Genomic DNA, 15072 nt, shown 5'->3' with positions numbered 1-15072 from the left:
TATTCTATTCTATTCTATTCTATTCTATTCTATTCTATTCTATTCTATCAAGTATTGCATGTTTGGTGGAAAATCTTACTGTAAGTTTTTTGTTATTATGACTTTATTACAGGTGAACTCTCAACTCTAAGCATTGTTTTTTGACTGCTGCATTGCAAAAATAAGTGAAATTTGGCATAATATCAGCATGAAATGTTGAAATGGTTATCCTGACTTGCAATAGATGCCTAGTTGTTTTAGCGGCAGAGGATGCAGCTTCTGAACATGAGCAAATGAAACGTGATGGCCTGCTCTAGTCAGAGCGGGCACCGCCATGCATCACTGACTTGAGATTTTCGAAGCGAGGTTTTTGAGCACCTGGTGGAAATTTGCACTGACAAAGTCGATTCTGTGCCCTTTTGTCTTTTGCTTTTCCAGCAACTTCCAGTCGTCTGCCATGTTTGAAGGATCCGAGTCCGGTGAGGTGGACGGAGGCAGGACAGAAAGCACGGTCGCTTCATCCATCAGCGCCTGCAAGAAGGTGAGAACAGGGAACACTATCTCGTGCGCTTGGATCAGGACGAGTCCCCGACTCTCTGTCTGCTCTTCAACATCTTTGTTTTCTCACCTCTGGGTCGAATTTGTCTTTCCATTGACTTGTGTTTGTGCGCTTCAAGCTGTGCAAGAGATATTAATTTCCTCCCCTCGGGTGCCAGTGACGCCCCGAGGTTGTGTAATAAGAGTAACAGTCAGGTCCTCACCTCCCTCCAGGAGATTTATCGTCACCCAGTGGAAGAGAGGGAGACGGTGAGGGAAACGGCTCAGATAAGTGAGCAGAGATGCTCCTGGAATGGATTTCCTTTCAACTTGTCTGTAGGTCTACTTTTAATACGCCTGACCCTGCCCGGTGTGGACCACTGAGTGTTCCTCATTAGCCCCCCTGCTCATCATCATAACTGTCTTCCACTCGACGGTCTTGTAGAGACAAAAAGCCGTTTCTTTGATGTAATTGGGCCTCGGGCTCCAGCACCAGCAGCCTTAAGCATTATCCCTCCCAGAGAGATCAGCTAAGCAAATACGTCACGATTACCTGGCTGAAGGCCTGAACAGATGGTCTATTCCAGTGGGGGCAAGCATGAGGGGGCCATGAGATGTCACTAAAAATACACATGGAGAATGAGCAGTGCACATGCAGGTGTCATATGTCAAAATAATTGCACAGGTTTCATATTTTAAGGGTAATTTTACTGGCTGTAATGTGCTTTGTATGCTGTGAAAGAGTTTCTGAGGACAAACTCGGTCTTTGTCGTGATCACCCCTCGTCACTGTAATACGGAGCAAGTTCGTTTAATTTCAGCATATTAAAGGAGTTGTCGTGTTGACAGCCTGACAGGTGTGAGGTACGGTGTGTGAGAAGGAGAGGAACAAAAGCAATTGTCTACCCTGCAGGTTTTAAGAACATTTTCTCTCAGTAACTACAGTTTGTTTGCTTTTATCTGACAAATTATGAGTCCTACGATGCAGAACATAAACTCATCCTAGGTTGATTTTATGACTCGTTTCGTTGGTTTTTAGCAAATTACATTTTTAAGAACTATACATACATAGACATTTTTTTTTCTGAAATAGTGTGACGATCTGCAACATTGGTATCTATAAGTAAATAGAACATTAGATATAAAAATTGTATTGTAAGATCGTTTCAACATTAATAAAAGATGTTTAAAACAGATTTCAAGGGAAAAATATTAATTTTATATTAAATTGTTTTACTGTTCAAAAGCCTTAGACACCTTGCTGTATTGGCAGGAAAGGTGACACCATGTGAGATTAGCACATTTAGCATTAATATGATAATATGTGTATCATCTGTAGAGTTAGTAGACCCCTAATGTACCTAATATTAACAACTCAACATATCCTTTTAGCATCCCCGCTGCAGACAGAAACGGACGCTTTAAAAGCGCAAAAATGACCAACCTTGCTGTAAATGTTCAGCTTCCTGTTGTCTGCTCAGGTCTAGCTCAGTCTGGTTACCTAAATGTAGACATCCATCCATCTTCTTCACACCCTTGTCCCTCAGTGGGGTCGGGAGGGGTGCCCAAACATAGACATGCTTCCTAGAATAATACGGATTTCTTACTCCATTTGTGCTTCCTTTTAAATCATTTTAAACGACTCACTTATATAAGAAATAGCCTGACTGAGTCTCAGAAACAATTTTTACATCAAAGTAGGTGTTATCAATGTGATTTGTCAGGACTGCCTATGTTGTGTTTACAGATTAAGAAAAGATTGTATTTTTAATTTGCAGCCGAGCGATCAGAGCTGGTTAAGCATAAAATGATTTTCGTTGGCAGAGGATGTCTTGGTGCAAATATAATAAATATTAAAAAAATACCGAACTTCATGAACTCACGTTTTAAAAGAAGGAGACTTAAGACCGTTTACGTTCTGCAGGTTCTGTGCAGCAACAGCGTCCTGGACTCATCCGAGTACTGGCTGAAGAACGAAAAGACTCTGTGCAGACTGGGCTTGCTGGATGATGATGCAGATAGCAGCTGCACCCTGGTGAGTAGCATACTGCGATCGAAGAAGCATGCACATCGTTTTGGCAACACAGCCGGGCCGTGTCACGTCTACTTGTCTTTAAGCTGTGGGAGGTATGCTGGTGGTCATAAAGGATGGCAAGGAAACAGTTTGAAATTCCTTGCAAAAAAAACGATAAGTGATGACATGTAAAAAAAAAAAAAGAACTTTGCTCGGTGTGCTGTCACTAAATGGCGTCTGGACACGAAGATGGTTAAAAAAAAAAAAAAAAAAAAAAAATGGCCCTTCAACCGGGCCGCGGGGGGTTCCTTGCTGCTATTTAGCTGAAAGCTTTGGCTCATGGGATTTAATGCGGCAGTTGAAAACTCATTCTGCTGACAGAGCAGAAGACCACTGCAATGGCTGCAATTGCACGACTTTTATTACCCTTGTAAAATTTTTTGCTTTCTTTAGGAAATGTCTAATTAAGGACATTCCCATTTCTCTTCTTTTTTTTTGCTATTCTCATTCTTGGCTGGAAAGGTTCTTCTGAACTGAAACAGAAATGTAATAAACAGGTTTATGGTTATAACATTCTGCATATTTGCCTTTCAGAAGACATAATGACGTAGGAAAATAACGTTTTGGAATGACATTTGTAGCATGCTTGATTTCACCGCATGAGCCAGTCTGTCGCAGATTTTTGGTTTGTGGACTACAACAACATGTATGGGGTTCCTGTGAAAAGTATTTATCTCTCAAAATGAATTTCATACTCCATTCATATACACAATGGATATGGGCATGTGCCGACACTGTGAAGTATGCAGACACCTTTATAATATTAATACGACTGTTTTATTTTTTTTTTACATTTGAGACACAGGGGTCTGTGATTATCGGCAGTCAGTATCTTCTCTCCTGTAGGTAGCAGTCAAATCAGTCTTTTTAAAATTAACTTGTGTAAAAATTATACAATACAAATAAACTTGAATTGCCTTGTTTAGGAGCCTAGTCAATGCCACAGCTTATTTCAGAGCAGATTTCAGCCAGCTAAAATAACTTCAGTCATAGCTATCGATGTGAATACATTTCCCTTTGCAGTGCCACATGGACTGAGTAATGTATTAAGATTGGCAACAGACTGCAGGCCTTGTTCCTACTTGATGGCTCCTCATAGTAAGAGCCATAGGCATCTACGTAAACAACTGAACTGCACAAAAGTGAATCAGTGTAAAAGTTTCTGACACCGTCTTTTGAGACTTGTAAGGTTAAGATTTAAGAGGATATTTCTTCCAAGATAATTGCTCTCAAACTTTATGCTTAATTGATCCATTAAAAGTAAGCAGAGATCTTTCTGGCTGCTGTAGTTACGCTACTAATTTTACTAACTTTTTCACACTGACACGCCTTAAAAAAGCCGAGCCATTCCTATAAAGCAAAGCTGTTTACACTGACAAGCTTTTATATTGTTATTAAAACTACAGGTTAGAACAGAGATCCTCAAATCCACCGTTCAAGATCTGCTGTCCTGCAACTTTTAGATGTATTCCTGGTCTAAAACACCTGAATCAAATGACTGAATCCCTGCTCAGTGTTCAGTACCTATTTGCCATCTATTGGATCTTTGGAGAAATTTTGCATAAATAATTATGAAGTAATGTAAATGTTACTTCCAAATGATAGAGCTTTTCGCATCGTGCCACCAAATGTTCTCACTACTGTGCTCACAGCTACAGGCTCATTTCTGCATCCATTAACAATTTAGTTTTTAATCAGTGTTTGTAGTTTATCGAGCCATTTGCAAAAATCTTCATCCATCCCTGTGGCTTAGTTTCACATTTCTCTTGCATGTTTAGTTTTTGGTACTTAAGAACTGCTGTTAGTTTTAAGGAGATCCATGCAGACCCAGCTCTCGCCTCATCTTGATGTGTCTTCTTTAATAACGTATTTTAAATGGCAAGTTAAGCATTAAAAACACTCAGGATTCTCTCACTGTTGATGTACCACTAGTTTCAAGTTTGCTGTGTTATGACAGTTTCATTAAATGTGAAATTGTTTCATATAAACAGATGAACATGTTGTGTTTTTCCTGCATCAAATTATTCATGGGTTTTCAGTTCAGAGTAGCTCTTTTACATTATTTGTTTTCCCAACTGATTTTAAGAATGACACACTGACCTTTCACTGCAGTGACGACCTAATTTAAAGTCTGGATTTCAGTCCCAGGAAGGTAAAATTGATATTGTGCCATCAGCTCAAAAGTGATCTGGTCTTTTACCGTATTTAGATGAACAGAGCAAACATTTTGGTTGGTCTGTAACATATAAACATACAGGAAAGAATTAATTGGTTAATCCTTTATTTGTAGTCACATTTAGAGTTTGGAGTTTTGGCTGGATACTGACGAATTGTGTTAAAATAAAAGCATTGTAAATCCCAATGTGACAAACCGTTCCAGATGGGGTTCAAATAGCTCTTTTACGGGTTTTTTTTTTATTATTATTATTTGAATTATGTTCTGGTGATTGCACTGCAGTTTTTGATGCAGGTGATATAAAATGATTCTATCTTCTCAGAAGTTACGTGTGTGGGTGCCATGCTGCCCTCAAATTGTTTCAGTTCAGTCAGTCAAACATGATCTTATTTCACTATTTTTACTAAAATATTGGTTTTGTACTCGGCTTTCTTCTTTTAGCATTTTTATTGGGCTACATTTTATGTACTCTGCCTACAAAGCACTTTGCTAAAATGTTCATTTTTATATTGAGTTAATGAAGATAAAATGTGTCAATGAAAAACCTACTCCTAAATATTAAAAATAAAATATGTAAGGATGGTGATCTTGTTTTTGCTTTGTTTTGACAAGAAGCACTCATGCCTAAATTCATATCCATTGTTGTACCCGTTTTTGCTGTCTTTTTTTTTTCTTAGTTAATTCTGGCTTTCTGCTCAGCCTCTGTTTGTTGTTTTTGCTAAACAGCATACCTGCATTGTGTTAGTGATTATCCTCCCCCTGTGGATAAACCTGACAGTTTTGATTTGTTCCCTGCCAGATCATCGACATTGCTAGTCACTGTATTGTATCCAGCCGAGCTTTGTTTCCGTATTCTTCAGTTCTGAATTCCTGCTCGGAAGTTGCTGCCAGGTAGCGCCTTTAGCTTAGTTTTAGTTCAATGAAAAGTTATTTTTTTCATCCTCCACCCTGCCAACCTGCACTTGGGTTCTTGCACACAACCTTAACAAAGACATGCTCAGAAAAAATTGGCACAGTGAAAACATTTTCAGCATTGCTTTGCAGCCTCATAGCTTACAGCATCTGGTTTGACTTTAAACTCTGCAATGAAATAAAAACTTCTTAAGGGTTTAACACGTCTTTGTAGGTTAGTCTGAACTTTTGGGAGTGACATAAGTTCTTGAAAAGCAGATTTGAATCATATTAGTCTATTACAAGGTGAGTTAAAATGTGTTTTTTTTTTTTTTTCTCTCAACATTTTGGACTTTGGCTTACACACAACAGGAAACTTTTTACAAAAACCAAAAAAGGTATAATTTATTTTTGAAATAATTGTTTAAAAATACATTTTTACCTATTTTATTTTTTCACAGCTGTAGAAAAGAAATCTTAGAGCGAGGGCATCAGTCTTCACCCTTAGAAACTTCCTGAAACTCAACGTTCATCTCCTTGAGTTTCTCATTTGCACTTTCATTTAAAATGTGATGCATATCTTTATGAACTCCATGGACTTTGTGCTCTTGACTGAATGTCAAGAGAAAAGAAATCTTCTTGATTTCCACTTGACTTTATGTGTGAGTGTTTGTGATTAGATTCTGAGTAGTCCTATTTCTGGATGATAATTTCTATCTCAGTCATGAGAACCTAAATTTGTTGATCCGGGTTCGACTGAACGACTAAAGGATTAAGGTGTGGGTTAAGCTGCGTCTTTAAGGTGGTTTCCTTCTTTTGGTGAATGTATGTATGCGGTAATCTGTTCCTCAGGATGTTAGAATCCTAATTCCAGCAGTTCAGGTTCATGATCACAATCAGCTGTTTTTGTTAATCAATTTTGTCTTAAACTTAAATGGTGACTAGCAACTTTGAGCATAAAAGTAACCTGGTCCAGCAAGCTGGCATATTTAGAAACTACCTAAAATATTTTGATTATTTTTGTAATCGGTTCATTTATCAATTTATTCTGACAAAAAAATGGCAGATTTTTAGTTCATCAGTTTTAAGCATACTTATATGATATTAGAAATGCATCAAAAGATGCAGATAAACAATCCAATTTTTTATTTTTTTTTTTATTTTTTTTGCCTAAATGCAATAACATTCACTTAGTGCTGAGTCATTTGTAGCTAATGATGTTTCTGTAGCTAAAAATCTCTAACACCAACATGTGAAAAGCTAAAACCCTTCTGCTTGACTCATCATCAATGCTGTGTATGTATAATCTGTTGACGAGTTTTTGGATCAACCAATTAGTAATTGGATAGCAAAATGTGGCAAATTGGAGATTTGCCACATTCTCAGCATTATAAGCAGATGAAGACAAAAATACGCCACTTGAGGAGATCTGGGTAGAACATTTTTACATGCAAACGCTTTTAATTAATTGTTAACTGGAGTATACAGACTTTGTATGCAGAGAATAATGGCTTACTAAATTAATTGATGATTATTTCAATAGTCAATTCATCACAGTTAATGCAATTAATTGTTCTAGCCCTAGTTAGAAGCTGTGTTTGTATCATGCGTTGACATAAACACGTCTATGCACAACACTGCTTCTCCCACCGTGAAAGTTTCATACAGAGAAACTTTCACATGTGCTGTCAGACTATAAGGCAGCACTTGACAACAACAACATGGATGTGGACTCATTGTGATTTGAGCTCCTGAGCTGCTATCAGCATGGATAAGTGACTGCTTTGAATGAATCTATGATCCAACGAGGCTAATTGGAGTGACCTGCAAAACGACAGCTCTAAAGTTAACATCTGAGGTTTCTGCGCCTGGACACAGGCCTATAAAAGAGTGAACTGATGACAGATGGATGTAACCTGATCACAGCAGGCAAAAAAATAAATAAATAAATAAAAAAATAAAAAAAACACATCAATTGTCTGATGTTTGCATTCAGCGAGAAGGTTACATTTGACTGCAGGTAAATATAGTTAAATAGTTAAATGTTTTTTATCAACTTCTGCTTTGACTAGGTCACTAACGGGAACATGGACACTTTATGCATTTTAATTAATTGTGACAAAGGCAACCAAGGCTCCTGATGAAGCTCTATCACCTCATGCATCCTTTATGTGTTAAGGCAGCACACCGTTCAGACAAAGCAAAGCAACAAAATGTGACGCTGACAATGACCCCTATCCATTTACTCAGATGTTTCCTCTCACATGTAAATCGTTCCACGGATGACGAGTTGTTTGTCTTCTCCGATCTGGTTCTGCTGTGCTAAAACACAAGCAAAGTAATGTCACAACAGAAAGAGTAAACACTTAGTCAACTTGTATGCCTTTAACCACAAACCGAAGCATCACTTTTAATGTGTCGTGGGCTGAAACGGTCCGCATTGTTCAGGAATAAATAAATGCCAATACATCACAAAAGTGTTTTGACATTTTTCCAATACTCCCTTAAAGATGCATCAAGTGTTTTATAAATCGTCACCAAGGTAACAGAAATAGCAGTAGTTTAACTAAGAACACCAATTTCGCACTCTCATGTCGCACTTTGAAAGTGTGAGCAGCTGCATGCTGAATTGAGTGGTGCCAAAACCCCCAGACACAAGCCTTGGTCTCAAAAGGCTCTGCTTCCGCTGAAAATCGTCTCAGGACGACTTTATGTTGTAGAGAGAGGCACGAGTTGTTCGTATTGTAAAGGTTAGGCGTGTGAAATCCATTTTAAAAAATCGGATAGCCCTTTAAATTTTGACTTTTAGAAGGAGGATTCTCACTCAAAACACTCCAGTCATGTGATAGTCAATCCATCTTTTGGACATCTGCCTGATTGATCTACAGCTTCAGGGTTTTTCTCTGTATTTTATTTGTAACGTTCAACCACTGATAAAGATGTGTGTAAAGATCAACTAATAAGTTCTGAATTACAAAATAAAAGTTCTTAGCTACTTAAATCAATAAAGCAAAAGTGCAATAAATGCTTATTTCATATATTACAATAGGTGGCGCTATTTGGGCCACTAATTATTTTTGCCTTAAGGCCATTTTTTTCTTATATATAAATGTGCTTAAATAAAAAGTTCTAGTTTCCTAATTATTTCTAGTTTGAGACCATAAAGTCACAGCTGAAAATTTGTATTTTATTGCTTTGACTCACCTTGACAATGGGCACCTATAATTGTGCCTGGTGGTGGTGTATTTTAAAAGAAACGAGGTCTTTTGAGCCGTGATGTACTTGATGCTAAATTTTGAGAAACTCTAAAATATCTGCCTGTCGTCCATCAACTTGGATATTGGATGTGAAAAGTCAAAAATAAAACAAAAGAAATGCATAAACATGTGAGCTAAATAAAAGATAAAAGCTTAACAGTTTTTGAATTTCGGTTCATCACCTACCGCTGGCTGCATGATGTTGTCACTTTTGATCATTTGCTCATGTTTTAATGCATGAAGACACAGATAAGTGTCATAATACCGCGATAGTCACACTGAATTTCATCACACTGCTGAATGGTTTGACAAGCTGAGTGTTTTGAAAGGGAACTTTGCTTTTCTTTTATTTGTGGGGGGGAGGGGGAAATGGCAAGAGAACGTGTCTGGATTGGATTGTCGCTGGTGTTTCAAATGTTTCAGACATGTAGTGGGACAAAGAGACTTTTTAAAATCATTTTTTAATAGTAAAAAATGTACGAACATTAGGTCCCTCTTATCTAAAACGACTCGACATGCACGTAAGTCTGCAGAGTGTCTGCTATTCTCTCCCTTTTCGCTGCCGTCCTGCTTTGATCTGTGGGCCCCGTCTGGAGGAGAGCGAGTCATTCATCACTGGATTCAAACACTTCCTTCTTGGTTTGCGTTGTGCCCTGACCTGTCCTTTCGCAGTCCGCGCAGAGAGAGAACAGAATAAATATGCCACCATATTGCTGGATGAGCTCTGACTTACGGCGGGAAATAACTCTAAATCAGCCAAACCTCTCAGCTTTTACCAAACTATTTCACCCTTTCCTAAAGGGGTTTGGTTGCACGGTAAGCTAAAACGGATTTTCTTGCCGTTTTTGTTAATTGTATATATGATAGAAATGTGTTTACAAGTGGGAATTCTGCTCCTCGTTGTTTTGTTGCCTGGTTCACTGCAGTGTCCTGACGGTGAACTGGCACATCATTAAAGGGGAATGCTGAGTTTACATTGACGTTTCTGTTTGAACAACTTCATGACACGAGCTTCATCGTGTGCAAGACATGCAGAGCCCTGTGATTGGTCAGATGTTGTGGCCGTGTTTTATGCAGTAATGCGCTCGGACAGCGATGTTGATATTTTGCTTCAACTAGTCTGCTGCCACTATGGTTTTTCTGCAATATGAATACTTTTAAGTTGTATTTAACCAATGCAGTGAGGACGTATGCACATTTGAACGATTCTTTACTAAATAAATCTAAAGTCTTTTAGCAGAAAGTCTGGCACTCTCCCTGTGATCACTTCATAAGAGCAAAACGGATGATGCAGGAAGGGAGCAGGCATCCTTCCTGCATCGAGCCAAGCCAGGCTGAGCTTCATATTATCCATGTGCTGTCTTCATCTTCCCTTGCCTAGATAGAAGCAGAAATCATTATGAATAACTGTTTTGTATAGAAAATTGATTTTGAATCAAATTATGGCTCCAGAAAGCAGAATTGTGACATACAGTAAAATATCCCCACTTCTAATTTTTATAATCTACATATGCAAAGAAACTGGTACTTTAGATCAAGTTTGGGTTAAACTTCACTGCTTGGTCTTTCTCAGACTGATTGGCTAGAATAACAGAAACAGTTCGAGAGACATCACTTAAACACAAACAGTGGCTCACTCCAGATATACCGTATATGTAGTTCTGCTTACTTAAACAAGATTGTTCAAGGTTTTTTTATTTATTCAGTGGAAAAAAAGCATTTTTCTATTTTTATTTGGGAAATGGCCTTGTGTAGATAATGTCTGTAGATAATGTGACCAAATGAAGAAAATAACTTCAATTTTATGGGACAAGCAATGTTAAACCACCTTTTAAAAACCTCCTGTTCGTTAGCACTCTTGTCTGAAAATAAAGTATTTTGTCTCAGATTGATAACACGCAGTAGGTCTGCGATAAAGATGCATCTTGGCACGTCTTCAGATGTGTTAATGGCGCATTAAAATTTATGCATTTCAAAGAGACTAAAATGACCCGAGGCCTGTTCATGACCTGCTGTTGACGATTTTCATCAGAATCCTGGAGACTATTTTTTCCTTCCCTTGCATGCACATGTTAGCATGTTTCTGTCAAACTCCTTTCCTGACTCATGTGTGATCCTGTAGACGTTTGTCAGCCCAGCGGAGTCACGCCTGTGCTCCCCAGAGATATTGCGGCACATCTCCTATTTTCAACATTTTCCACGACACATTTGTATTATTCCTGTGGTGAGAAGAACCAGGGCGACATCAGCTACGTTGTTTTCTTCTTATCCTGGGGCTCCAAGCTGAGCAAGTCTCAGGCAGCCAAATAGTGATTGTTCAAGCTTGTGTGCTGGATTCAGAATTAGAGAAAAAAAAAAAAAAAAAAAAAAAAAACAGCACCACATTTTTTAAATTTTATTTCTGGATTTGGAAATAATACTTTTATAAAAATTGCTCTACTTTGTTCATGAACCTAAATACTTGTCAAGAAACAGAATTTGAGTTTCCGTTCTTATTCTCTGTGTTGATAACCCAGAATTTAAAAATAAGCCTCTTATTGATCTGCCTGTTCTGTTTCTGCAGCAGCGCCATGCAGCTTGTGTGTTGCTTTGCTAAATTAATATGACAGTCACTGAACCTTGATGTTGTTTCCCCCAAAACCTCATTTGAATAAAATTAAACTTTAAAATGGATATAATTAAAATACCCAGGGCTCAACACAAGTCAAACTTGGATATAACTTAGGTTGCTCTAGAAAGAAAACGAAGCAAGATTTTCTACAAAATCTTCAAATGTTCTGAACATAGAGATTTGTGATCTGAGTTTTCTGACCATATGCCTGTTTTTTTTTGTTTTGTTTTTTAAAAGTTGTACTTGCTTATACAACTTTAAACCCCGCTGCTCACCTTCATCATATTTTTAACTCGTCCACTGGTGCTCAGTTTTCTGCTGTTTTCAATCAGATCACTGAGCTGGTAGTAAAACCGAGGAGCTCAGTTCATGGTTTTACTGTTCAGACAGAGAAACCTTTGAACTCTGTCACTCCAATCAAAATCAGAAAGCCCAAAACTAACTCTGAATGACATGACAGGATCAGTCAGGCGGGAATACGTACTCCAGCTGCAGACTGCAGAACGGACCGGGGGCCGGTTTGGACATTTCTCTCCACCCACTTTTACACCCTGGCCCAGTCTGCAGCTCAGACCTTTGTGATGGGAATTTGGTCAAGAGCAAGAGCAAGGCTTTATGTCAGGAGAAAATAAAAGCAAATACTGAATCTGGTAAGAAACATAACGAGAGGGGCTATTATTTGGAAGAAATTAATGAATCTTTATAATAATAATGGCTTAATAAAAGAGATTAATGTGTCAGAGCTGAATTTATTTAGCTTTAATATCAACAGGTATGTGTTGCAAGATCTAACAAACATAAAAAAAAGGAAATGATAAAAAGAAAAACACCACCACAAAGGAAATCTAAAACCCAAACACCCCAGGAACTTGACAATGGCTCTTTTAATTTCACTCGGGTCGCAGCTGCACACTTCTGAGCGCCGCCGTTTGTTGTCTTCTCTGGAACATTTCTCATAATTGATTCACCTGCACCTAGACCTGCAGCATTGTATTACAGCAGCCTTGTTCACCTGCTGGTGTTTCTTCTTAGAATGACACAAAATGACAAAAACACTTGTACGAAAAAGAGTAAATGAAGTAAAAAAAAAAATAAAAAGACAACGGTTAAAGAGGAGAAAAGCATCAGAGACAAAAGAAGTAAGAGCAGCAGCTGTGTGTGGGAGGATCAGAGTATTAAGCAGAGAGGGGGAACGATGCTTTGATGGACAAAGGAAACTCAATGTTTGCAAAGGTTCGTTACTCTGATAACGTAGGGACACACTATATGTAGAAGCTGCAGCCCCGTCTGCAGAAGCTCTGAGTGCAGCACAGAGATTTAAAAAGCTGTCTCCATGGAAGAAAGCCCAAATAGGATTTCTTGCCCAAGTAAATTGGCGCAATCAGCAGAACACATACATCATTATTCCCAAAGCTCAGCTGTGGTCTTGAAATGGATAACACAATTACGGCATCGGGGTGACGACGTAGAGCAGGGTGTCACTTCATCTACGTTGGTTCGCAACATTTTGTCACAAGAGTGGATGCTGCAATTCAGGAGAACACTCACGCTTCAGTCGGCCAATACCGATGTTAATGCCGATATATTGTGCATCCCGAACACACACATACTTTCAAGTGCCTCACACAGAGAACATCAGCCAGGCAGTGTCACCATTCTCCATACCATGGTCTCCTTCTTAATCTGAAAAAAGAAAATATGAAAAGAATTTGTGGCATACTGACAAATTTAGACCAAATCATGTCCAAGCCATTATTTTGCAAGAAGAAATAATTTTATACTCGAGGGGCAGTTTGTTATGTGTGTGCAATGTCTTGAAGACAGTTTGGGAAATATGTTTCATTTGTAGCATTTTGAAAGAAAATTAAATTAACTCCATTGTTTTTTTGTGTGTGGCTTTCTTTTTGCCATATAAACTAGAGTTGTGGAGCTCCACCAGAGTTACTGTTGGCCTCCTGGCAGCTTCTCAGACCAATGTTCTCTGTAGATTTTACTGAAGGTTCAGCATGAGTAGCTAGGACTTGGTATGTTTTGCAATTTGGTTTCAAATATATTGCGAAGCTTTTCATCACAATATTCAGTTTCTTGACGTCAGCCTGCTGAACTCTGCTGTGCAGACTTCAAAGTGCTGCTACAGTTTGCAAAATAACAGATTGTTTGCTACTCCAGCTTTACATCTTTCACTAGTACTTTTTTTTTTTCCACCAACGTAAAGCAAGTTAAATATTTCACCTCCCGTGCAAATGAAATGGAATGATTTTAGCAAATGAAAAAGAAAAAATCCAGAAATTATGTTTTTGCTGATTGCAAAGTTAAAGTTTTTTTTTTTGTTTTTTTTACAACCTCCAAAGCTTCTTAGTTTTTTTCTGCTTGGTTTCATTTTAGTGGCTTATTTGCACTTGTGGTCAGGTCAAGTTTCACTTGACTGTTTACTGTAGTGCTGAGCACATTGTACATTTCCATGAGTCAGGGAGCTCATGGAGCCAGAAAACAATCACATCTCCAGCTTAACCTGGATCTTTGACCCGTCAGAGGTCAAATGTTTTACGCAAACAGTGGTTTTATGTGAAATAGCAGAGAACATTCACCTTGAACAGGTGCACAAATCTGTGCGTGCTTTCTAAAAAGAAATCTGTTTTACCTCGAACAGATAAAAATGGAATGTTCCCCAACGCCGTTGGGGAGTCAGCGAGGGCTTCAGTGTGTTGAGAGAAGGTGCTAAATCAGGGGTGTCGTATTCTATCCCTGGAAAGACGGAGTTCTTATTAGGCGTTTCCAACACAACTTTAGTTATCAGGCTCTTCTCCCAGTTTTGTTTTGTTTTTTTTATCCATGAGGCAGACGTCCTGTCTACTTTTTAGATTTCCTTGTGGTAAAGCTTGTAGTCAGTGGCTAAGGTTATCATTACCCATCTCTATAGCTATGCTGCTAAAGGCTGCTGGATGATATATTGACCACTCCTCTAGTAGTACATTCTTCCTGCTACTCTCCAGTTTTACTTTTTCTGCTGGTGATTCACCTTTTAACTTTTCGTTCTCTCTCTGTGGGATGTTTTTCTCTTCCGTTACATCTGTCCTGGTGCTCTGTTTAGCTGTGACACCGTCCTGTGAGGAGACATTGACTGAGCTACAGCTGCTATGACGTCATGCTCTTTTCCACTAGATCCGGGGTCGTCAACGCCAGTCCTTGATAACTGTAGTTCTGCAACTCTTAGATGTGTCCCTGGTCCAACACACCCAAATCAAATGGCTGCTCTGTATGCAGTCAAGGTTTTGAAAGTCTTGCTAATCACCTGATTATTTGACTCAGGTGTGGTGAAGCGGACTCATCTAAGCCTCGAGGACTGGAGTTGGAAACCCCTGCTCTAGATGATACATCTGTTTCTGTCTTTATGTATTCAACACTCTCTCTTAGGCATACCAGTAGAATAAGCTGTTGCTTCAGCTAACTGTGTGTGCTGTCTTTTATCCTTTAGAGCAGTGGTCCCCAAACTTTTTTTTTCCTGTGAGGGCCACATAGCGTTTCCCTTCTCTGGTGGGGGGGCCGGA

General features: G+C 38.7%; 1 protein-coding gene and 1 long non-coding RNA gene across 4 annotated transcripts in view; one reads left to right on the top strand and one right to left on the bottom strand.

Annotated features, from left to right (window-relative positions):
- Positions 1-15072, top strand: part of sphkap (SPHK1 interactor, AKAP domain containing) — a 114802-nt gene that overhangs the window by 75597 nt on the left and 24133 nt on the right. For all 3 annotated transcript variants that reach the window (XM_015029581.1, XM_015029579.1, XM_015029580.1), the window contains 2 exons: positions 418-520; positions 2440-2550. In XM_015029581.1, coding sequence (XP_014885067.1) covers positions 418-520; positions 2440-2550 — 214 coding nt within the window. The remainder of the gene's footprint in view (positions 1-417; positions 521-2439; positions 2551-15072) is intronic.
- Positions 12257-14879, bottom strand: LOC106945701 (uncharacterized). Its single transcript, XR_001424617.1, has 3 exons — positions 14544-14879; positions 14166-14269; positions 12257-13207 (listed from the first exon to the last, which is right to left on the bottom strand). It is a non-coding gene; the product is annotated as an uncharacterized LOC106945701 (long non-coding RNA).

This window comes from Poecilia latipinna, unplaced genomic scaffold (genome assembly GCF_001443285.1).
Source record: "Poecilia latipinna isolate Pla-1442-1.1 unplaced genomic scaffold, P_latipinna-1.0 Scaffold157, whole genome shotgun sequence".
NCBI classification, from domain to species: Eukaryota; Metazoa; Chordata; class Actinopteri; order Cyprinodontiformes; family Poeciliidae; genus Poecilia; species Poecilia latipinna.
This window is presented reverse-complemented; position numbering and strand designations above follow the sequence as displayed.